Source organism: Chenopodium album, chromosome 12 (assembly GCF_948465745.1).
Source record: "Chenopodium album chromosome 12, dcCheAlbu1.1, whole genome shotgun sequence".
Classification (NCBI taxonomy): Eukaryota; Viridiplantae; Streptophyta; class Magnoliopsida; order Caryophyllales; family Amaranthaceae; genus Chenopodium; species Chenopodium album.
In genome coordinates, this window is record NC_137845.1 from 4,827,169 (window position 1) to 4,851,217 (window position 24,049).

Below are 24,049 nucleotides of genomic sequence, written 5' to 3' on the forward strand. Positions count from 1 at the left end.
TATATGAATTGTAATACGAAGTAGCTTGTTTATTTATTAAGCCTTGTAAACAAAAAATATTTTTATTGAGAATTCTCAATATAAAAAGATTAGTATAACTATTTAGTACTAAGAATAAGGCCAATTTTAAGATTATCATACAATTATACAAATCATATAATCATGGATTTCAACCCGAAAATGTCCCTAGGGCAGTCGACCACTCTTCGCACCTGATACAACAATACCCTTTATTTACGTGGAGGCCGGAGACTAAGTGGAGCTCTACAAATGACCACATGCTGCACATCACAACCAATTTTACAATAAATTTTCCATTTAAACAATCTTTAAACCAAAAATTAATAAATAACTCAAACTAATATGGTACCTAACATGCTCTAAGATATATCCCTTTTTTTTTTTACTCAAATCAAATCAAATTTACGATATTATTTTTTATTTGTTCTAATCTTTTTATCTCTATTCATTCATTATACTACTTTAATTCTTTATCTATGATATATATCTATAAAATATAAATATCGTTAAAAAAAAAAGTGACAGAGAGATTAAAAAACAAATTTTAAGATGAAAAGAATCTCAACCACAGAATAACTTAAACCCGTCGATATTTTAAAATCCAAAAAAAATCTACCAACACCAACAGTAGTAGAGTAGTAGTGATAAAAGTAAAACGATAAATTAATTAATTTAATTAATTAATAACCGAAAGCAAAGGCACCCGCCCGGAGTGGAGTATATATATTCACCTCCTTCCCCCCTTTTTCTCTCTCCCCAAATACTCTATTATTCCTCTCTCTTCTTCCTGCTATTTTACTTCTATTTTTTTGTCACTTCAAATCAAAAATTTTTTTTTTCTCAATTCTTCTCAATAATTCGCCATTTTTATTGGAATTTCAAGCTTTAATTCTTCTTGTTCGTCAAATTTTCTCTCTCATGACCGGTCAAATCGTGATCAAATCATCAACAATGGCGTCAACTCGGCGTCAACCGCTTCTCACTAAAACCCTAACTTCTCCGAAAAAGTCGTCGTCAAATGTCGGAGAAGTCGCCGGAGTTACGACGGCGAATTGCGTCGCTGTTTGCTGCTGTTGTCCATGTATTCTGGTGGAATTTATAATCCTGGCCGTGTATAAAGTTCCGGTGAATCTCTGCCGTCGGATGCTTCGGCGAAGGCGAAAGATGATGAAAAGGAAGAAGATGAAGAAAGGGCTTCTAGAAGAAGCGAAGGAGGTAGGATCTGGTGTTAGTGAGGTGTACTATAAGACTGGATTTGTTGATGAATTTTTAGAGGTTTATAAGAAGGAATTTGAGATGATCAAAGTTTCAGTTGATGGATCAACGGTGGAATTGGAACGAAAAATGTGGGAACAGTTTCATGATACTGGATTCTGGAGAAGTTCTTCTCAGAGATTTTCTTGATTTTTTTTTTTTTTTTTTTTTGGGGGAAAAATTGGGTTGGGAACTTCAATCTTGGGGTGATTTAATGTGCGGTTGTACGCACCGTAAGATTGGTGTGGAAGTGCTCTTGAATGGTGGGCCGCCACTATGGTGTGGTAATTGGGGGATAAAAAAGTGTACATACAACATATTGTAAATAATTTTATTTTTTTAGAATACTTGATTGATGAATTACTATGAATTATGATCCATTGATCATTACTTGAGTTTTGAGTGTTTTGTGGCTTTCTAAAGCATTGCGCTATTATTGTAATTGGCTCTTGTAAAGTGTTTAGATAATATCTATACTGATTGAAACTAAGATTTGGTTTAGCTATTTAATTTGGTAAATGATTCTTGAACTTGCCTAATAATAGGCTTGGCTTACATTGGTATATTGATAAGTACTCGTAACAATTAACAAATCCAATTCCTCTTTTTACTAATGTGTGTAAACTTATCTGTATAACTATGAACTCATCTACATTTATCTCCATGCATTCTCTTAGAAAACAAGATGATCCGAGTTCTTTCACTCCGTTCAAACATTGAATTTGTAGGGCTTTAAACTTATATTTCGATTATCTAAACTATTTAATTCGAACTTAAAAAATAAATAAATATATATATATATATATATATAAGCTAAATTGAATAAAAGATGATCTTCTATTAAAAAATAATAATAATAATAAAATAAAAGATGACCTTAGTATGTTACTTTGTTTATATTACATATTATGATCTGAATAGTTGTAAATTATGTAATGAGTGCTCCTTGCACTAATGCACTTAAATTGAATGCATTTACGTGAGTCTTTATAATTATGAATAAGGTTAGATGAATAGAGCATTACTTGAATAAAGTTTGAGGCATAAGTATATGTATGTCTTGTGCTTAAAATTAGGTGATACATCACACCTTTATAATTAGTACCAAATACCATAGACCATTAGACATTTAGACCTATGTCCTATATTGGCTCACTTTTATTAAAGAATCATGATAATTAAAACCTCACAACAAGAGTCAAACCTAGAAACAAAAGTTATTTAATTGCACGATTGCAAACTTACACCAAAATCCTATTCCTTTTTTAAAGGACCCATTGATACTTTTCATCCATGTTCAAATATTATGTTTGACCCTTAAAGGCTCATATTACAACCAATTGACGGTTGGTGTAGTAGTGATTAGGATTACACTTGGTAGGAAGGATTCGTGTTTTTCCCCGTAATAACAAGTGGGAGGAGATTGGAACCTAACTACCCAGAACTGATCTCCGAATCCGGATTAGCCTAAAGGGTGAACCAACCGGGTAGAACACCAAAAAAAAAAAATGCTCATATTACAAAAATTTACTTTAGAAATTTTATTTTGATTTTATTTAATATTTCCTATATATTATGATTAGTCCAACGATATATTCTTTTAATTTGTTAGCCTCTTCTTACCTCATCTTATTTTTGGTAAACTGAAATTATTTTTTGATGAACTCAAATTATTATTATTTTTGAACTAACATTATTTTTGTTGAATTTAAATAATTATTGAACTAACATTATTTTTGTAGAACTGAAATAATTTTTATGAATTGTTTATTACTAGTATATTGCTTCTTGAACTAAAATTATTTTTAATGATTTGAAATCATTTTTGGGGATTATTTTCAAAACGAGAAAAACAAATAAACGGAGAGAGTGAAGCAGTCTTCCGGTAATGCCAACTGGCACAGACACGTCGTTATCCACTCTCTTATATCCCCAAAAAAAAATCAACGCAAACAATCAACAACGGGCATAAACCGTTTCTTTGCCACACGTCACCCTAATACTTGCCAAAAAACTAATTCACTTTAACACTGGTCAAATACAAAGAAAGCAACCCAATTAAAATTCAATTTCATTTTCCATTACTAATTAAATTCAATTAATCAAAGTAACTTCTTTTCACCCAAAATCACAGGAAAACCCAAAATTCAATATAATCACGTTCACGCCAGATATTTGCCGTCTTTTCTTTTCTTTCCTTTTCCATTTTCTCTCTCCTCTTTTTTTCCACCATTTTTCTTTTTCTTCTTACGAATGACGGGTCGAATTCTTATACGATCATCACAAATAATGCCTCAAAATCGCCATTTATCTCCTCCCGCCGGAACCCTAACTCCGGCGGAACCACCAGCGAGAACCCGGAAAAAGTCGTTATCGAACGTCGGAGAAGTCGCCGGAGGAACAGCGGCGAATTGCGTGGTCGTATCATGTTGTTGCCCTTGCGTTTTAATGGAGTGTTTAATCTTGGCCGTTTATAAAGTTCCGGCGTCTATCTGCCGTCGGATGTGGCGGAAGAAACGACAAAAATTGTTGATGAAGAAGAAGAAGAAAAGGGTGTTGGTTGAAGCGAAAGAGGGGGGTTCTAGTGTAGGTGAGGCGCACAATAATAATAATTATGTGGATGAAGTGTCGGATTTTGATTGGAAGGCTTTTGAGATGATTAAAGTTTCGACGGATGGATCAGCGGTTGAGTTGGATAAACAGATGTGGGACCGCTTTAGTAATACTGGGTTTTGGAGAAGCCCTTCTCAAAGATATGAATCTGATGATGATCAAGTTGTTAATTAAGTTTGTGATCATGATCAATGACACTTTGCTTTGAATTCGTGGAGTTGAGTTGAATTGAACTGAATTAAATTTATTGAATTTTGGGTTGCACGATTGCATGGAAAGGTTGGCTTGCACACGAACGACATTTGATTATTCATTCGTGTTGAAATGTATCGGTTCAGGACAAGTCGTATAGTATGAATGTACGAGCGGTCGAACGTCAATGGTATTATTGTTTGTACTCCATAATTGGATTGGATTGGATTGGATTGGATTTGTTGATGGTTTGATTAGGTGTGTGCTTGCCAAATTTTGATACCGTAAGGTTAGGCAGAAGCACCACAATTGGTGGATCGTTAAATGTAATTTGGTATATAGAATAATGCATTTACATGAGAATGGGATGAATATACATTCGAATTATGGTTTCTTCTTTTATTTATGTGCAAGTATTTGTATAGAACTATAATGTGAAGTTTTTTTTTTTTTTTTTTTTTTTTGCTTTTCCATGAAGTTTAATGGTATATATCAAAATTTTGTTGTTTCGATTATTAGCGTTTAAGTTTTGTTTACGTATATCCTTTTGAATTAAAGTATATTGCTTCATGTCATCGCATGTATGTGAAGGGCAATAAGCTAATTGCAAAGTTGTTTTTTTTTTTTTTTTTTTTTTTTTTTTTTTTTTTTTTTCATATACATGCTGTGAAGTTTATTTGCTAAATTATTGTATTTATAGAGAGTAATTGTTTTATGAAAATGAATCATGATTTGTAATCTTATTCTGCTCTATATTGCAAAATTTTCCTTGTACATAGTGGAGTATTTTGATCTGAAAATCCTTTTTTCAATAAATATCTAGTAATTGAGCTTGTTAATCATGGAGAATGTTTTATGGTTACTCTTGTTGACAAGGCCACAACAACTTGCAATTTTTCATGCTAAAAGGGTGGAATTTTAGTTCACTTCACTAGCTAGAATGTATTCCGTACCATTATCATCTCTTTCATCATGGTTGGATATAATCGTATTATATCCAATAAAACCATCAAAGCATCAATAAACAACAAAACAATTACTCCATTTCGATAGTTCTACAACATTGACTTTTATAATACTTTGTATTTAACTATCTTGGCGTTGTGTACTTGTGTTGACCATATATTCTTACTATAAAAACGCATGCTATCATGGAGATGATAAATTTGTCTTAATTACATCTTGTATATTTTCTAAATATTTATGATATCTTATTAATAAGTCATACTAGTATTTAAACAAGATAGCTATTAAAATTATGTATTGACAGACATAAAAGCCAACTCACCTGACAATCATATCGCTTGAGTTTAATTGGGCTGAGCAAAGTGAATTTTATGTGTTACTCCGTACTTCGCAATTGCTATTGCATACTACTAAGTATTAACCCGAATATAGAGTGATTGGATCCTTATTGGGCCTAACACAGGGAATCAATGCCAATAGTTTAGCAATGTTCTAGATTCTTTGAATTTTGGCCATACTTCACCATCATGATAAACATTGAACGACTAGAGCAACTCCTAGAATGTACGGAGTTAAATTGTATATCTTCCGTCTTTAAATACTTGTTCCATTTCTTCATGTGCGTAATTTTAGAAAGAGATGGGATAGGTTGGAAAAATAAAAAATTGTAAAATCTAAGGGCTTGTTCACATTTATTGAAATGAATTGATTGGAGCTGAATTGAACTGAACTGAAATGAATATTTTATGAGAGAGGGAAATTAGGAGATGAACTGAAATGAACTGAACTGAAATGATTGAAGCTGAACTGAACTGAATTGAACTGATTGGAGCTAAACTGAACTGAACTGAACTGAAATTAAGTAAATGTAAACAGACCCTAAAAATAGTTGTGAGAATTGGAAGTGAGATAATATAAAATTAATAAAATATGATTTATGTTGGGTTCACTAGTTGAGAGAAATTAATTAAATATTATAAATATTTAAAAACGGTCGAAAATGAAAAGTGAAACAAATATGGTATTTAAAAACGGAGGGAGTATTATTTTTATTTTTAAAAAAATTTAAAACAGTAGAAGTGACTTTTTATTACACTTTGGTAACTTTATTCCATCAAGATAGGTATTCAATGCTTAGCCCCTGGATTCTTTGTGATTTTGGAGAATAGTGTTGATCACAAAACACATATAAAAGTGTTTTTTTTTTGTTTTTTTTTTAAAAAAATAAATAAATAAATAAATAAAATTATTAAGCTATGAATGTAAGTAATCCAAACCTTTCGGTCATTTCTTAGATTATAATCCTACAAGGTATATATGATGATCGGATTCTTGTACTCCATAATATTTTCAATGAATCCAACTCATCCAAGAGTTACGTGTACATACTTTGGAGAGTCGGAACTATTATAAGGAATCGAAATTATATTATCACACTATCACATAGCTTTTTTTTTTTTTACGATTACAAACTGAAATTATTATCAAGTTATTAATGTTTGTGGTGTGTAATTACCCTCGAGATTTATGAGAGATAACAAGCTTAATGAGTTTGACAGTGTACATCTTTAAAACACGAAGAAAAACAGAATTGGTCCGCTGCAATTATCTTTCGACAATTGGGTAGATTGTCTCAGCCCATGAATCCCTTATTGTATGGGCCCAACGATCTCAAGCTTGACTTTGGACCTCAGTGCGCTTGTCCATCTACTTTCCCATCAAACAAATTATCCAACCGCTTAGTATTACGGACTACGGGAGTACATCGTACATTCGTACTACACTCTGTTATGCTTTTAAAAAATGTTTCATTTTAAGTATGTGTTATTTTTTTTGGTTGGTAAGGAGTACCTCTTATAGGTCCTTCCGATTTAGGTTAGCAGACTAGTCATTTCAAAAGTAGTGGGGTGGGATGGTAAGGGAATTAGGAAATTCTCACTTTTATAGTGCTTTTAGTGGAGTTTAATCACACAAATCTTACCATTATACCAAACTATGCTTGGTATGTGTATATCGAAAAATAATCATGCAAAATGTTGTCCATAATTTTTTTTTTCAATGTATTACATTACGTCATATAATTCACATGCGTAATTGAATATATACTTATACTGAGTAATAAAAGACTATATGGAAATCCGAATAAATTACTTTTGAGAATGGGACTGATAGTTATTCCTTTTAGTGGAGTACTAACCTCTCCAAGCACGATGCCACTGTTAGAGGCTTAAAGCTGTTGAAGATATCATGTTAATGCAATATCACATCACTTCCAGCATAACCTAATTTATTAAGCCAAACTGGATAGTGCAAGTGTGCGACAATTACAAATGATGATGGCATCTTAAATTAGTGGCTACCTAAGCAATACATGTGAGGCCTTTTTTATAAGGCCTGTGAATTACTACTACTCTGTATATCTTAAAGATATAATCTTCAACCATCCTTAATCCTTTGGAGCATTTTTCTATATAGACTATATGTGCATACGATGGTAATTAATGTCATTCATTTAATTTATTCATAAATTTAGGGTCTGTTCATATTTACTGAACTGAACTGATTGGAGCTGAACTGAGCTAAAATGAATATTTTATGAGAGAAGGAAATTAGGAGCTAAACTGAACTGAACTGATTGGAGCTGTACTAAACTAAACCGAACTGAACTGAAATTAAGCTGAAGTGAACAAGCCCTTAATTATACAAAACATTACTTACAAAAAATATTATGATGATGAAAGCTAACAAGTTATATTTATGAAATTTCACACAAATCCTTAACGATGATTATGTGCAACAGTGGTTTTTTTAAGAAGATGTGATATATAATATGCTTTGTGTAAGATACAAGGATAAGAAAGTGGAATCGGAGAAAATATATGGTGAATGAGTTAATAATCCTTAATGTTTACCTTATTACTACTACGTATTTGTTGTGAGTTGGATTAAAAAATTGTAATAAGTAACAAAGTTACCAAATTATTCTTATTCATTCTCTCTTTATCAATGTTATCGGGATCGGGATTCTATTTTGGATCGGAAGATGGGAGCAGGATCGAATCATAAAATCGGATCGTAGGATCGACCGATCCTACAAAAATTGCAAAAAAATAAAATTTTACTAAACTGTTTCAAATATTTATTCATATTTAAACTAAATTAAGTATATAATAATAATATTTCAATTTTTTTAAAAGTTATTTCCTTAAAATACATTACATGACGATAGTGTATACATACGCAATCCAAATTTATAATACTCTTTGTTAATTTTACATTCCAATTCAAATAAAAAAATTAACCTCTAAAAAAAATAAAAAATGGTGCTAGACAATTTAGAGGTGGCCAGTGGGCCGGGTTGGACCCAGCCCACCCTGACCCGCACGACTTGTGGGTCAAATGGGCCCAACCCGGATCCGACCCGGCACAACCCGGCACACCCCGTCTGCAAAGGGGGTTGTGTCGTGGGTCTAAAAATTGTAGCCCAACCCACTTTGACCCAGCCCATTTCGACCCACGTGATTCGGCCCAACTCGTTCAACCCACTTCGACCCACATGATTCGACCCACCCAACCCACGAACCCACCCAATTCGACCCATCAAACACGACCCACCCAACCCACCAACCCGCACAACCCACAAGCCCACCCAACCCACCAACCCGCATAACCCACCAGCCCACCCGACCCACCAACCCGCATAACCCGCCCAACCTGCCAACCCAACCCACCTAATTTGTTTCTAACGGCTAATTTGTTTTTTTGTGTAAGAATTCAAATATGGCAAGTTGGCAACTTTTATAAATCTAACGGTAACTTATATATATGTACTGGCTAGTTTTTTGGTTTTTTTGTTTTTGTTTTTTTTTTTTTTTAAAAAAAAGGCTAGTATTTTTTCCTATAAATACCAATTCCTTTTCACTCAATTTTCCACACAACTCAAGCTTTCTTTCTCTCTTACTTAAAATTAATTGTTTTCAAAATCTCAAGTGTTATATAGTGTTTATTTTTGTTAAAAAAAAATCTCCTTAATATTATTATTATATTCTTAAAAAAAATTTCTTAAAAAAAAAAAAAAAAAAAAAAAAAATCTTCTCCATATTATAGTTAGTAATCATATAAAAAAAAAAAATGGGTTCAAGAGGAGGAATGGGAAGGAATCAAAGTGGTGGTAGAAGTGGTGGCCAAAGGAGTGGTGGTGCAAATTTTTCGTATGAAATTAATACGGAAAATTTAAACCAATTTGTCAATGAATATGGAGATTATGGTTTAGGAGATGGGCAAAATATTCAAACATCTCCACCACAACATTTCTCCCACCAATCATCAAGTTCAACTATGCCACCTCCATCGCAACCAACATCTCAACCTTCATCCCAAGGTAATTTCTAATTTAATTTTTATTGTTATGATTATAAACTACTATTAATTTTTATTAGTCTAATTTAGTTTAATTTAATAGTAGTTTAATTATAGTTTAGTGTCCTAAAAAAAAAATTTATTTTAGTTTCCAATTTTCTATAATTTACAATCACCATGAAAAATGCATTTAAATTACTATAATTAAAATATTTTAAATTTAAAAGTGTATTTTCATAAATAGCGTTAAAAATTAATTTCAATAATTTGATTTATGAAAGGTGGTGGCGGTGAAAGTAAAGGTCGAGGACAAACTTCTTGGGTGTGGAAACATTTTGAACGAGTGGAAGTTACACCCTCGGGATGGCAACCCGGTCAACCAAAGAGGTTCACGTGTACATGCCTAGTTTGCAAGGCGCTAGGTGCAAATGTCAAGTCATATAATTGGAAAACGGGAGATGGAACCGGAACCTTGACTCGGCATTTGCAAAATAAACACGAGTTGTTCGAAAATGGCCCCCGTACTTCGGGGGGTGGAATGCCCGTCCAAACACAATTGGGTGGATACATGAGCCATCTACCAGGCGGAGGTACACCTTTCCATTATAATAAAGATAGAATGATTGATGAAATGAGTACTTTAGTTATTGCTAATGAATACCCTTTTAGTTATGGTGAAAATGCAAATGTTGAGCATTTTAATAAAGTTGCATTACAACCTGCATTTACTCGTGTCCCCCGAAACACCCTAAGACGTTATACACAAACTTCTTATTATAAATATAGGAGTGGTTTGATTGAATTATTTCGTACTTTTGATGGTCGTGTTAGTTTTACAAGTGATACATGGACTTCTAGTATGGGCGAACCTTTTCTTTGCATTACTGCTCATTGGGTGGATGATGATTGGTTTATTCAAAAACGTATACTATGTTTTCAAGCTATGGAAGAAAGGCATACCGGTTTTAACATCAAAGTTCGTATTTTGGATTGTTTAGAAGAATTTCACTTGAATAATAAAGTTTTTTCTTTGTCTCTTGATAATGCAACTGCAAACACAAAGTGTATTGACTATTTGAAAAATGACTCCGAGTTGCATTTGTTGTTGGGTGGTAGTCTCTTGCATGTTAGATGTTGTGCTCATATTTTGAATTTGTCTGTTCAAGAGGGTCTCGCTGAGTTGCAACCATTGCTAAACCCAATTAGAACAGTTATAAAATGGATTAGGATAACTCAGTCAGTTAGACGAAAGTACATAGCTATGTGTAAAGAAAGAGGTCTTAAGAAAAGACAATGGTCTATTGATACCCCTACCCGTTGGAATTCTACTTTCAATTTGTTGAATGATGCTATAAAGTATCGTGATATTTTGACCCAACTTTACAACGAGACTCGTGTTGATCCTACTGAGTTATTAACCGAAAGTCAATGGACTAATGCTTCTTTTGTTCGTGATGTTTTAAATGCTTTTGATAGTGCAACTCATATTTTCTCTTATATCTATGAGCATAACATTCATTTAGTCGTAATTGAGTGTGTTAAAGTTGTTCACACCATCGAAGAGCATATGAAGATTGATGAACTTCGTCCCGTTCTTGATAGCATGAAACGTAAGTGGCATACTTATTTTAGTGAATTTCCAATTATTTATGGAATTGCTGCTATTCTTGACCCCGGTGTCAAAGCTGAAGGTTTGGAAAATCTTTTAGAATTTTATTATACAAGTTTAGGAATCGATTATGATGTTAGTGAATATATTAACAAATGCAAATCTGTTTTGGGAGACCTTTATGATCATTATGCATCTATTTATGGTTTTGATTTAGCTACACCAACTAATACTAGTACTTCCGATTCTAGATTTGGTTTTCTTGATAAAGTTATGAAAAAAAAAACACAAAGCATCTACATCATTCTCATCATCATCTTCTTCAACACTTGCTATTAATGATTATTTGTCATATCAACATGAGATCAACAACAGCTTTCAAATTATAAAATGGTGGCAAGAACATCAAAAAAGTTTTCCTATATTAGCGAGAATTGCAAAAGATATACTTGCAGTTCCCGCTTCATCAGTTGCTTCCGAGTCTGCTTTTAGTGCAGGTAGAAGAGTGTTAGATGAAAAAAGATCTCGCTTAACTCCGGAAAGCATTCAAATTTGTGTTTGTAAGAAAGATTGGGATCAAGCTGAAAGAAGAACTCAAGGTTTAAAGCAAGACGAAGACGATGAAGATGATCCTGTGATGATATTGGAGTCGTCAACGGATGATGCAGCTTCCGGGGATGATGATGCAACAAACATGGGTGGCTAGAAAAGTCTTAATCAGGTACGCTAAGAACTACGTGGGCTTTGATTCTTTCGGGATACGTAGGCAACTTATTTTTCGAAAATTAGAATTTAATTGCAAAATTAAATTTTAATTTTCTAAAGATAGGTCCAAGCCCCCCCCTCCTCCCCCAAATTCCAAAATAAGTACAATATAAGAACTACGTTGGCTTTGATTCCTTATTTTGTGATATAAGGATACGTAGGCATCTTAATTAAGAGCAAGCCATCAAATTGTTAATTTTGTAAAAATTAAAACATCACACACCCCATTTAGCCGTTTCACCCACCCGACCCTAACACACGAACCCACCCGACCCTAACACACTAACCCAACTCAACCCAAACCCACCCTTTGACCCACCCTAACCCATGAACCCACCTCGACCCACCCTAACCCACCTCGACCCACCCTTTGACCCACCCTAACCCACGAACCCACCTCGACCCACCCACGACCCGTCTAACCCACGAACCCAGCTCGACCCACCCACGACCCATCTAACCCACGAACCTAACCCTGGTGTGTCCAACTTCTCCGACCCAACCCACGACCCGGCCCACCCTACCTAACGTGTGTCGTGTCGTGTGTCATGAAACCCCAACCCGCGACCCACCTAACCCTAACCCAGCTCGCACGACTCGCACGGTGGACACCTCTGGTGCTAGTTGTGGTAGACCTAGTAACATAATTCATACTCAGCTATCATTTTAATTTTTTGTGCTACATTTTTACATGTTTATAAAATCCAAAAAAAATAGCTTCCACTCACTAAAGATTATTAAAAAGTTTATATACATTTTACATACTTGCACTGAAAATTAGATAATTAAATTCATTGTAACATAATCAGCTACATCGATCAAGTGAAATTCGAGTGAAATCAGGCAGGGTTGGATCCACGGTATCTACCAACCAAGAACAATAGTAGGCCCACAAATTTAGCTTATTTTAAACAAAAATAAACAAAATAAATAAAAACTAAGGGAATAAAGAAAAAAATAAATTGGAAAGAAACCAGACGAGCAAGCCCATACTAAGTCCACTAAGATAAAAATGTTCATTTTAAGCTTATTTTGTAGAATCGGTAGAATCGGCCATAGGATCATAGAATTGTTATTGATCCTACCGATCCTGTACGATTCTACCAATCCTATGGCCGATCCTACCGCAGATCGATTCTATGAACGATCCAGATCGACTTGGTGTATTAGGATCGTAGAATCGCACGATTCTACGATCTGGATCGCGATTTTGATAACTATGCTGTTTATCCCCCCTAATTTTTGCTAAAACTAAAGTTATCTTGTCTTCTTATTCGAAGAGTATCATGTGGCTTATAAATTTGATTTAAAATGCTTTTTAATATAATCTATATAACATACTCCATATAATATAGATTAGTTTAAGGTATTGTTCAATTCATCTAATAGTTATAGAATTTATTTATTTATTTATTTCTAAATCTTATTAAATAATTTTTTTGTTGAATTTAAATAAATTATAAGTAACCTACATATATTATATTCGTTTTACCAAAATAAATACCTTTATCGAAGAGAACAACTCTAAATGGAACATAGTCACACTCTCTCAAGTTTGTAACAGGCTTAAACCCAAACATATATATAGCGGAAACCAAATAATTTTTAACAGACTTAAACCCAAACATATATAGTGGAAACCAAATAAGGCAAACATTGACAAGTTATGCACTTTATTTTTTATTGGTAGTCAACACTTATGTTTGAAAAGAAGAAAAATAAACATATTTAGCAAACAGGACACAAACCAACCAAGAAATAATCACTAAACATTGACAAATGAATAATTTGATGATTGTTACTGTGTTACATAAAACAAAATTGCCGCGTGGAAGAAGCTGAGTGAATGACCTAGCTTTGATACTCCGTGGGTTTAAACACCGCGTTTTACATTTTTTCTGTAATAAAAAATTGGATATTTAGAAAGAAATAAAAACAAAAAAAGAAATAAAAAGAAAAAAGATGAACTAAAGTAGACTAGTCTTCCGTTTCCTCTTCCACTATTCACCATCTCCCTATTCTTCATTTCTTCCATTTTCTCTCTCCTCCCCTCTTTCTCTCTCTAGGGTTTCTAATTTCTATCCTTCAATCTATTTGTTTTCATCTTTTTATATATCGATCTATTTCTGAATTTCAATTGAAGTTGCTCAATCGATTATCTTGCCCTAATTTTACAGTAATTTGAGTTGATGGAGGTAATTTTTTTTTAAAAAAAATGATTCATTTTTTGTATTAATTCCGAATATTAGGGTTTATTGAGGTTTATATTAGGTTGAATTAGCTGTTTTGTGCTGTATTTGTTGTTTATGTTTGAGTTTGTTGAATTTGATTGTTTGGATTGACTTGTGTTTACTTGGATGGATAATTCGAGTTGACTCTTAGGTTATCTTAGTTGTTTTTACGTGGATGTTGCGATTTAGAATCGTTGGAGAAATAGTTGGATGTTTTTGTGGAATTTTGTTTGTGATTATCTGAAATTTGAGGTTTTTTTGGGGTTTTGATAGGCTCCAATGGAGGAGAACAAGAAATTGGAGGAGGCGAAATTAACGTCGGCTGCCGCGTTCGTTGAAGGTGGCATTCAAGAAGCTTGTGATGATGCTTGTAGTATTTGTCTTGAGGAGTTCTGTGATAGTGATCCTTCGACGGTAATTATACATTGTGTGCTTATTCTTTGTTATTGAATTTTTCTTTGAATTGGAACCTGCGCAATGTTTAAAGCTGATTTGTGAATTAATGCTTTTTTAAACTTGCAGGTGACGGGATGTAAGCACGAGTTTCATCTGCAGTGTATTCTCGAATGGTAATCATGCTCGGTTTTTTTGTGTTTTGTGTTTTATAGAATCATTAGGGTTTGGTTTTGGCCTCAATTGGAATTGAGGAACAATAGAAAGTATGGTGCGGTGCTATGATATGACATGAATCATGGATTGTGCAACTATGAATTGTCTTTAAGGACTGTTCTATTGGATAAAGCTTGCTCATTTTCAGAGATGGGGGAGGGTTCATTAAGTTACCGGGTCCATCAAGTTATTGCATGAGTATTTGTATTACAGAGCCTAACAGGATTATTATTGATCAACTTGAGTAGTTTACTCATTTCGGGTGACTGGTGGGATTAGAAGCTTAGCTGTCCGGCTGTTCTATTACGGCCCTACATTGTTGTATTGTCTTTGTGAAGAAATGTAGTATGAAATATGCCAGTGGATTGTGGATTGGTGCTGCTGTTGTTTTTGAGTTGGATCTTGTGTAACCATCTGCTCGTTTTAAGTAATTGTCCTGGAATTGCAGTATCTGGTAGCAAAGAAGTGTTCTTTGAACTATGTTTTTTGGATGTGGGAAATACTTTATATTCTCTCAGCTAAGATGATAGTTTCAGTAGTAGGTGTGAATAGTATATTATGATAGCGGAACTAGTACTGCTCTTATATTTGAGGGGGTGTCTGTAAATACCTGTAATCAAGTGTGTTGGCTGGCAAAGTTATCGTGATATATGTTTCTGGCGAGGATAATCGTGTTTTATTAGTCGTGAAAAAGCATATACAAGTAATATTAAATCTTATTCATGGAACTTGCAATTGTTCTAGTTCAAGTGGTTGCTATACACTGATGTTTAGATATCTACGCCCTATATTCCTTGCAGGTGCCAGAGAAGTTCTCAGTGCCCAATGTGTTGGCAGCCTATCAGTTTGAAGGATCCTACAGGGTTTGCACTTTAATCCTTTTGTAATTATGCTTTTGGTTTACTAGAAAGTTTCTCACAACATTTTTGGTTTTAATGTTTGACTCTCTGCAGCCAAGAATTGTTAGATGCTGTAGTACAGGAGAGAAACATCAGGCTTAACCCACCAAGAAATGCAGCAATATTTCACCATCCAGCGCTAGGCAATTTTGAGATACAGCATGTAAGTAGACAGCACTTTCAATCATCTTGTTGCCAATTTTTCCTTGGGGATGGACTTTTCCTTTTACTTCTCTTTACCCTCATTTACATGCATTGCAGTTGCCTGTTGGTGTTAATGATGCTGAATTGGAGGAGCGCATAATTCAGCACTTAGCTGCTGCTGCTGCTATGGGTCGTGCTCGCCATTTTGCTAGAAGAGAAGGCCATAGAGGAAGATCTTCAACTCAAGGCCGTCCACATTTTCTGGTGTTCTCTGCTCAACCTGATGGCCAGACTGGTTCTGTCTCTGTTCCTGAAGGAGGGCAGACTGAATCTACTCCTGCCAGTTCAGTTGTTACGCCTTCATTGCTCAGAATTGGAGAAGCATCGCCACATCTATCCTTACCCAATTATTCAAGCCACACAGACATGGTTTCTGCCTCTGGAACTAGTGCCGGTCGTGCATCACCCTCAGATAGTGGGTTAGTGCTTTGACCTTCTCAGTCTATGATCATTTTTCCCATTCCCCCACCCCCCACCCTACGCGGCTACGCACAAACAAAAATTTAAAAAAGATTTCAAAGGAAAAGAAAATTTTATGTCACTTGTTTTCCAATTGCTATTTATTCAATCACCATATTTTAATACCTGCACTCTGTCTCATTGTTTTAGAAGTTCTCCCAGTCAATCTTCTCCAATAAGTCAAGATAGAGCAGGTCCATCTGATCTCCAAACGTTTTCAGAAACTCTCAAGTCTCGGCTTAATGCGATGTCTTCTAGGTAATAAACATGTTAAAATTTTCAGCGACCTCCAGAACTGATATATTTTTTAAACTTCTTCAATAATCTTTGATCTTTTGAATAGATACAAAGAGTCTATCTCCAAGAGTACAAGAGGGTGGAAGGAAAGATGGTTTTCCCGCAATTCTCCTATGACTGATATTGGTTCTGAAGTAAGGAGAGAAGTGAATGCTGGAATTGCCACTGTGTCTAGAATGATGGAACGTCTGGAAACTAGGGATGATGGGAGACCCAGCAATGAATCTGTATCTGACAGTTCTGAGAGCAGTCAAGCTCGAGACCCTGTTACCGAACATGGGGTTGACTCAGTTGCGTCTCCTGAAGAGAATCATTTGAGTGACAACAGGACGCAAGCGCCATGTGCTGCTCATTCTGGTTCCGACTGAGGATAATGTTGGCCATTGCATCAACTTATAGCGTTAGATGTTGAAGGTTAGTCTTAGAGCCCAAATAATTTCATTCTCTTTAAATAACTGCTTGTAAAATCTTTGCTGATTGATAAATTTGTGCATGGTAATGAATTTATCATCATTCTTCACTCTGTAGTGTATTTTTTTAGTTGATTTCCTTCTTATATTGTTTTTTATTATTATCTATTTTACCATACCAGTGAAAATATTGGACTTTTGTACCATCATATAGTTTTCTGAGCTAAACAAATTAAATGGTTTCCTCACAAAGAGAGGGGAGGGGGGAGAGGGGGGGGGGGGGAGGAGGAGGAGGAGGAGGAGGGAGTTGATTATGTCATTTCTGTATCTTCCATGGCAAAGAGAATTGGAGGAAAAAAATATCGTATGGTAGTGTACTTTTGGGAGTTGGAAAGTAGTTATATTGAGTTGGAAAGATGTGGGTATTGTCTTGTTGATTGACAGTTAATGTTCTTCTTTGAGGTGAGACTGAAGTGGTGTAAACTTCTTTCCCAAATGGTTACTTATTAATTATGACATATTGGGGTTATTTTCTTCCAACTTTGTAGAGGTTTTAAATTCCGATCATTAAATATTGCAATATATGAAATAAGGTTATAAGGTGGGAGAAACAACCTTTTTTTTATAACAAAAAAAAAAAAAAAAACCTTAAAAAAAAAAAAACCTTAAAAAAAGTCTCCTTTTATTTATGTATTTATGTATAATCCACCTTTCTTATGTATCTTTTTGTAAGTAAACCACCTTATGTTTTTCATTGTGGAATACTGGATACCACTTGTTGAATTTCTTTTATACCAAATCACCTTTATATCATTTTTCTATTGACAGTACCACCACCTTTTGGGATTTTACAATGAAAAAGGCACCGATTAGCATAATATTAGCCATGTAAGCTGCTTATGAGATAAACATTCCCTCCAAAATCTAATACCCTAATTTTACTCTCTTGTCTCCATAAGCTCTTTCCATTAATTTGTCTCTGCTTGCCCCCACTTTTTGGTGACAACATCAATTGAGAAGTTGGACTGACAGCGATCTAATAGAGAAAAGCATTTGGGATTTCTGGTGCTGTTTTTTATGTGTACTTCATTCCTATAAATTATCAGTCAAGAGAACTAGTACTTAATGGAAAGAGTACCTTGTGGTGAACTGGTAAATTGGTAATAGTCAATGTCTGAATTTTCTTGTTGATCCGATCTCTCATTGGTGTATAATTCTTTTTGTTTTTTGTACTATGGAAGATTATTATCTGATTGGATTGATGGAAGAACTAGAACATGAATGAAGCTGAATGTATTGGGAATCTGATAAGACTTGATTCGTTAAAAGGTTCTTCTGATTGTATGATGTCATAAATATAGGGGATTCTGATACTAAGGGGACGTTTGGTATAAAAATTGGAAATGGAGTGGAAAGGAAACGAATTAGGGAGATGAAAGGAATCATTTAACTCTTACCTTTTCATTTATTTGGTTTAACCATGGAAAGAAATCACTTAAACCTAGCTCCTTTTCTTTTTGCCTGAGGAGGGTAAAGGTAATTGCTACCTTAGGTTTTAGAGAGGTAACAAATAAGTGGGAACCATTAAGCTCAGGTAATAGTAATTGTTACCCAAACCTTCTAACTAAACACTTGGTAACGGTAATGGACTAATGGTTTAATTGAATTCATTCCCCGCCCAAAATTGTAAGAGAAAATAAAACCTAGAGAAAATAAAGGGTCACAATAATGGCTACAGCAATTATATTATCTTCTAGGTGTTATACACTTTCCCAAAAGTAATATTCCGACCCTATACCTTGAACACTGGTTACACGGAATTCACCTTTGAGATCCAAAGAAGAACGACAATGGTCATGCTCAATGTGAACAATGTAAAATGGAAACAAAGTGTATGAATGTTTTTGTGATGATGACAAACTGATTTATATAACTTCCAATGCCAAATGACAAGATAAAAATAAATTTTCATCTATTCATTCATCATATGAGGAGCCTTGTGTATATAGAGATAGGTGTATGTCAACCGGCATTTATCAAACAAAGCATTATGTAACTGCCTAATTAAAACAAGAGATATCGAAACTGTAAGCAGTAGCGGGTGTGACATCAGTGACGAATCAGCCTGCTTAATTTCTTCTCTTGATTTGTTGTACACTACTTGTTAATCCTATATTGTCTAAGTCATGGCACCTTAACCAAATGACTTAGACTTGACATAACATGAGTATAATCAACTAAATACTTTATAATCTCCAACAAAAATACTCTTACCAAACATGTTCTAAGTGTAAAAAGAAATGTTAAGACAATGTAATATAAACAATATTCTTAATTTCTTTCTTGCTGTGCGTGGCAATTTTGGACCATCAGCTTTAAAAGTTCCTTTCATTTTAATTTGTATTACCACTAGTTTAAAGTTTGGATTATTAGGGGTCATTGCTGTGGTTCTTGTAATGGTCATGAGTCAAATTGGAATTTAACAAGTCTCATGACATTCTCTAAGTCTAACTCTGCACCAAATTTCTTAGTCTATGACTATCTCTCTTTTATAATTAAACCAGCAATTCTACTCTTATTGGAATGTATTATTGACTTATTGCTCATGCTTAAATTTTTCTCTTTGGATCCAGTTGTCACAGTTCCCTTGCTGGTCTAGACCCCTCTATGCAACTTTCCATTTTCTCAAATAAATGAGATGTTCTAAAACACCTACGCTAGCTGGGGCTTTTGGGAATTGCGATGAAGTTGGAAACCATAGATACATACTCAAGGGGGTGTACATGCCTTAGGAAGGGGTGTGTGTATTTTTTAGGTAAGCCTTAAAATAGGTTGAGTAGGATCATTATCCCTTGTTTTTTCATGCAGCCTGAATGTCTGAAACTATAAGCTTTATGGATTACAGGGTTTTTTGTTTTATAAGATTGCACATGGCTCTCCTTGAGAGGCTGTCGTGAGGTAGTTATACATATTTAATTTTATCAATGTTTATAAGGCTTGTAATCTAAGGAAACACATCAATTGCTCTTTAAATTGATTTTAAGGCAGCCAATTTAATTATATTCTTCCCCATCCACATTAGCTCAAGAGAACAACAAATTCTAGAGTGTACCGTGAATTCAGCTACTTTTGTTTCATCAATGCCTTTGCCATGAGCTCTTCCCCTTGGTTTGAGTCATCAGTATGCGTTTCGAGATTGATTATCTTTGGGTTATCCGGTCCAAAATTTTGCGGCATCCATTCAATAAATGAATTGTTAATACGTCCGAGACCTGACCCTAATGTTTGAGTGTTGCATTTCGGATATTAGATATCCAGTTTGATATCTAAATTTAAACCTTTGAATTCTAGACCTTTGGTTCTGATATGGCTGTAAAATGGTTATGAGCATGTAATTGTTTGATGGTTGTATCACTAGCATGTACTACCCTCTCTGTCTCTATTTGTTCATCCTGCTTTGACGTTCTTACGCTCAGGAGAACTAAATAGAATTCATTTAGAGCTTGATGTTCATAGTATACATAGACATAGTACATTTGTCAACATTGCTGAAATATTCCACAGCCTCCAAAAAATAGAAACAATGTAATAGTTGGTTTAATTTTTAATGTATGGTATCGGACACAATTTGATCCTGAAATCTTGGATCTGATTATTCTGATAGAACTACTGGACTTCCATATTTTCTGATGTCAGATATTTGATTTGAAATATGATTTCTTATGGATGATTTGATCCATGTTCAATGACATTGTGAGGACAATTTCATTCTCAATCAAGAACTTTAGCATGTTTTTAGTGCAACTTGTATAATCATGGTCTTATGGCATTGTTCAAGTGAATTCCATTATATTAGCATGGACTGATTGTTTTCCTTGTCTCAGATACAGTCCCTGCGCGATTGGGTGGATGCTGTGATTTTGATGCTTTTGCCTCAATAGCAGACTAGTAGGTAATTTCCGTGTATGGAAAACGTCTTTTGTAATTGTGATATGAAGAGAATAAAAAAAAAAAAAAATACATAGAGATTCATCCGAGCTTGTTAAACATGGTACCTCGAGTACCTGATTGTAAATTATATGTTTGTATCTCGACCTAAATTATGAAAATATTTGCTGGCCATGCACTACTTCAGATGGCTCGTACGGGGTTGACGTACAATTCCGTGGGCATGTTTCACGCATCTTACTTGTGTGCTGGAGAGATCTCCATATCATTATTTGCAGTGCCCTCTTTCCATTGAATATAATCTATATAATTCTAGTAGCAGATCAAAAGATGACTTTTTTATGAGATTGATGGTCGACAAGATATTTGATTATACATTGTGTATTTAATGCGATTCGCAGAGTATGAAATGTTTGGTAATATGGGTTAATGGGTCAACGTCGTTTTGATGTTTTTGATGCTTTTGCTGGTGGTTGGAAGAATTTTATAGGAGTAAAGTTAAAGCTTACGTCATTGCCTTATTTTTCCCTAAATATTGATCATGCGGTTAATTAAGCTTGGTCCAAAGTTTATTTGCATGATAAAAAAATGCGTGTTTGGATTATGATGAAGTTTACGGAGAAATAGGTTTGCAACGTCTCTGTATATGATGCAACCATAAAATAGACGAGTGAAATAGAAAAGGAGAAAGTGATCTTCAACACAGATCAATACTCCTTTCGAATTTAGATTGTCATGTTCGATGTGCACAAAGTTCACATATGACAATCTTGTGTGAGATGTTCTCATAATTATATCTACTCGTATAACTTCTTTAATACTTTGCATAAACAAAACAGTAGCACGCTTTACAGATAATTTTTCTTAATACAATGTCCATTTCAAGTTTGTAGTTATGAATTGCAACAAGCGATATTAAATGTTTGTTGGAACAATGGAACTTGTTCATTGAAATTGTGACTTGAAAAGATTAAATTTGAGCTCCAAACTTGCCATTTATAAGCAGTAATGGCGTGATGCTCATAAAGTTGAACTGACAAAATATCAGAGAGATGGTGGTCTTTGCCAGAAATGGGGTGTGCTGCCATGAAAACAATCAAATCATAACATAATTCAACCAACTTGTATTTAATGGATTACCTTTATATTTTTATTATAATAATATCAAAATTTTGTAGCATTATGTTCTAAGAATGTACTTAATCCATATTTTATCAATAATAAAAATAAAAACGAGGAGGCTTATAACTTTGAGTATAATTAATCAATGGTCTCGTATTGTAATGATCGTGATATTAACTTATTGTACGACCTTAAAAATTAATCACAATAATCTCATTTATAATCGTTATATTAACTTATTGTGAGACCTTAAAAATTAATCGCTGCTCATAATTCATAAAACAAATAACCTTAAAATGATGAGTTTATTGCGAGTTTGCCATCACTTTAAGAATTTTACAGTCATCCCGGCAAGATATTATTGACTATTGAGAACTTACTATATGACGGCTACAAAAAGTAATATGAGTATCTCTTCCTTGTTTCAATATAATTGGTTATTTGTAGCACTAAAAAGTGACGTGAGCATCAATAGAATTTCTCACTTCTAAAGTTTCAATAATTTGCATTGCTCTTAGTTTGACTTTGCTCAATAATAGTGTCGGTAGTGTACTTAGCTATGAACTCTTAATTAATGAAATCAATACATCTTAAATAATGTAATCAATAATCAATTTTACAATTAGGAAATACAAGTGAGAAATGTATGGTAGCATTCTTGTCAATCCTATGTCATACAATGCGGCATTGTATGTATATATTGTGCACTTGTGCATAATAAATGATTAAAGGAGAGGCCCTAATTTCTCCTACTCTTGTACGGTTGTCCACATACTTTCGTCTCATTTTTGTTGTGCACATCAAGATCATGATCATAACGAGAATTTCATTCTAATATATTGTCACACACTAGACTTTAAATACTTATTGTCCTACAAAGATTTATAACAATGTACTTATTGTTATAGAAGTAAAGAAGCAAGAATTGAGAGACGTGAGGTTATCTTAAGCTCTAGAATGTACTTTAGAAGACTAGGAACCTTACGTATGAGCGTTTTAGTTAGGGTTATTTTAAGGAAAATAAGAGTGCACGGACGAGTTAGGGTAAAATGGATTAAGACAAGGGCATGCAAAATTGCAAAGAACAAAAGACCCCTATTTTTACCAAACTAAAACATCATCAAAGATGTTAGTTTCAAATGTCAATAAACAAATTGAGTCAGTTTTGTGTTTAGATTTTGAACACAAAAATTTTTTTTCCCCCTAAATCTTTGGGAAATTGAGAGTTGCACTAATTTAAATAGTTCATCTAATAAGCATTGTTGGTTAAATACTTGAACAATTGTAATACCCTTTAGGTGAATGCAAAATTGCTTTTTTTTTTTTTTTTTTTTTTTGGGTTTGTTTTTAGAGAGTCACGACGCCCACAAGGGTGGGGGTGAGAATCGAGTTCAGGATCTCTTGAAATCGGGAGGAAAACCCTAACCATTTAAGTTAATCCCTTACTCTCAAATTGCTTGAAAGTTAGGAAGTTCATACTGACTCGGAAAAAAAAAAAAAAAAAAAAGAAGCTAGCATTGACAATGATGGAAACATAGGTAAGGATCTTGAGTAAATGTGTTGGTTAATGAACTACAAGTACTAGCTATCACAAGCTAAGGTTGCATGAACTCCATTTAATTTACCATTAAAGTACAGCAGACCCAAAAACATGTTGATAAGTAAATTGAAGAAGGCTACAAAATTTCATGATATTTTTTATCAAAAATAAATAAAAAAAATTATGAAATCGTAATATAATTTTAAGATGATGATGTGAATTAAATTGGATTCGAGTTCCCTTAAGTCATCAAATGAACAATAATGGGAGCATAAAATATACCAAATTCAACGATCTAATAGAGGTCACGAAACATGCTTATACAGTTCTAAGTAATGAAAACCCTTCTTCTTGTTTTGATTAGGTCAAATTAAATTATATTTATTTGAATTTCGCTGAACATGGAGATTTATATAGTTACTTTGGTTGCAATTTAAGAGTTGTTATCGAGTATGAACGACTTTTAATTAAGTTGATTTTGTTGCCTAAACTTAAGTTATGTTGTTATATTAGATTATTTATTATGATATGAATGATTTTCAATATTATGT

General features: G+C 33.9%; 3 protein-coding genes across 5 annotated transcripts; all 3 read left to right on the forward strand.

Annotated features, from left to right (window-relative positions):
• Window positions 1–972: 972 nt before the first annotated feature.
• On the forward strand, window positions 973–1,425 carry LOC145570705 (uncharacterized). Its single transcript, XM_081629859.1, has one exon. It carries the CDS (start codon window positions 973–975, stop codon window positions 1,423–1,425), a length of 453 nt encoding a protein of 150 aa, XP_081485985.1.
• Window positions 1,426–3,392: 1,967 nt separating this feature from the next.
• Window positions 3,393–4,852, forward strand: LOC145571721 (uncharacterized). Its single transcript, XM_081630753.1, has one exon. It carries the CDS (start codon window positions 3,529–3,531, stop codon window positions 4,060–4,062), a length of 534 nt encoding a protein of 177 aa, XP_081486879.1. The 5' UTR covers window positions 3,393–3,528; the 3' UTR covers window positions 4,063–4,852.
• Window positions 4,853–13,753: 8,901 nt separating this feature from the next.
• Window positions 13,754–21,071, forward strand: LOC145570116 (E3 ubiquitin-protein ligase RHF2A-like). 3 transcript variants are annotated; one of them, XM_081629114.1, is made up of 9 exons: window positions 13,754–13,974; window positions 14,284–14,424; window positions 14,533–14,579; window positions 15,420–15,482; window positions 15,573–15,681; window positions 15,780–16,141; window positions 16,335–16,439; window positions 16,525–16,892; window positions 20,773–21,071. In XM_081629114.1, exons 1-8 carry the CDS (start codon window positions 13,969–13,971, stop codon window positions 16,844–16,846), a joined length of 1,155 nt encoding a protein of 384 aa, XP_081485240.1. In that variant the 5' UTR covers window positions 13,754–13,968; the 3' UTR covers window positions 16,847–16,892; window positions 20,773–21,071. The 3 variants fall into 3 exon arrangements, with proteins under 3 accessions (XP_081485240.1, XP_081485239.1, XP_081485238.1); XM_081629113.1 differs by lacking the exon at window positions 20,773–21,071 and adding an exon at window positions 19,522–19,831 and having other exon boundaries at window positions 16,332–16,439; XM_081629112.1 differs by having other exon boundaries at window positions 13,755–13,974; window positions 16,332–16,439.
• The last annotated feature ends 2,978 nt before the right edge of the window (window positions 21,072–24,049 follow it).

Excerpts from the sequence above, each read along its gene's own strand:
- LOC145570705 (XM_081629859.1), top strand. The coding sequence starts at position 973 with ATGGCGTCAACTCGGCGTCAACCGCTTCTCACTAAAACCCTAACTTCT.
- LOC145571721 (XM_081630753.1), top strand. The coding sequence starts at position 3,529 with ATGACGGGTCGAATTCTTATACGATCATCACAAATAATGCCTCAAAAT.
- LOC145570116 (XM_081629113.1), top strand. Across the intron at positions 14,425-14,532 it reads GTGATAGTGATCCTTCGACG|GTGACGGGATGTAAGCACGA; the intron begins GTAATTATACAT and ends TTAAACTTGCAG. Across the intron at positions 14,580-15,419 it reads CTGCAGTGTATTCTCGAATG|GTGCCAGAGAAGTTCTCAGT; the intron begins GTAATCATGCTC and ends TATTCCTTGCAG.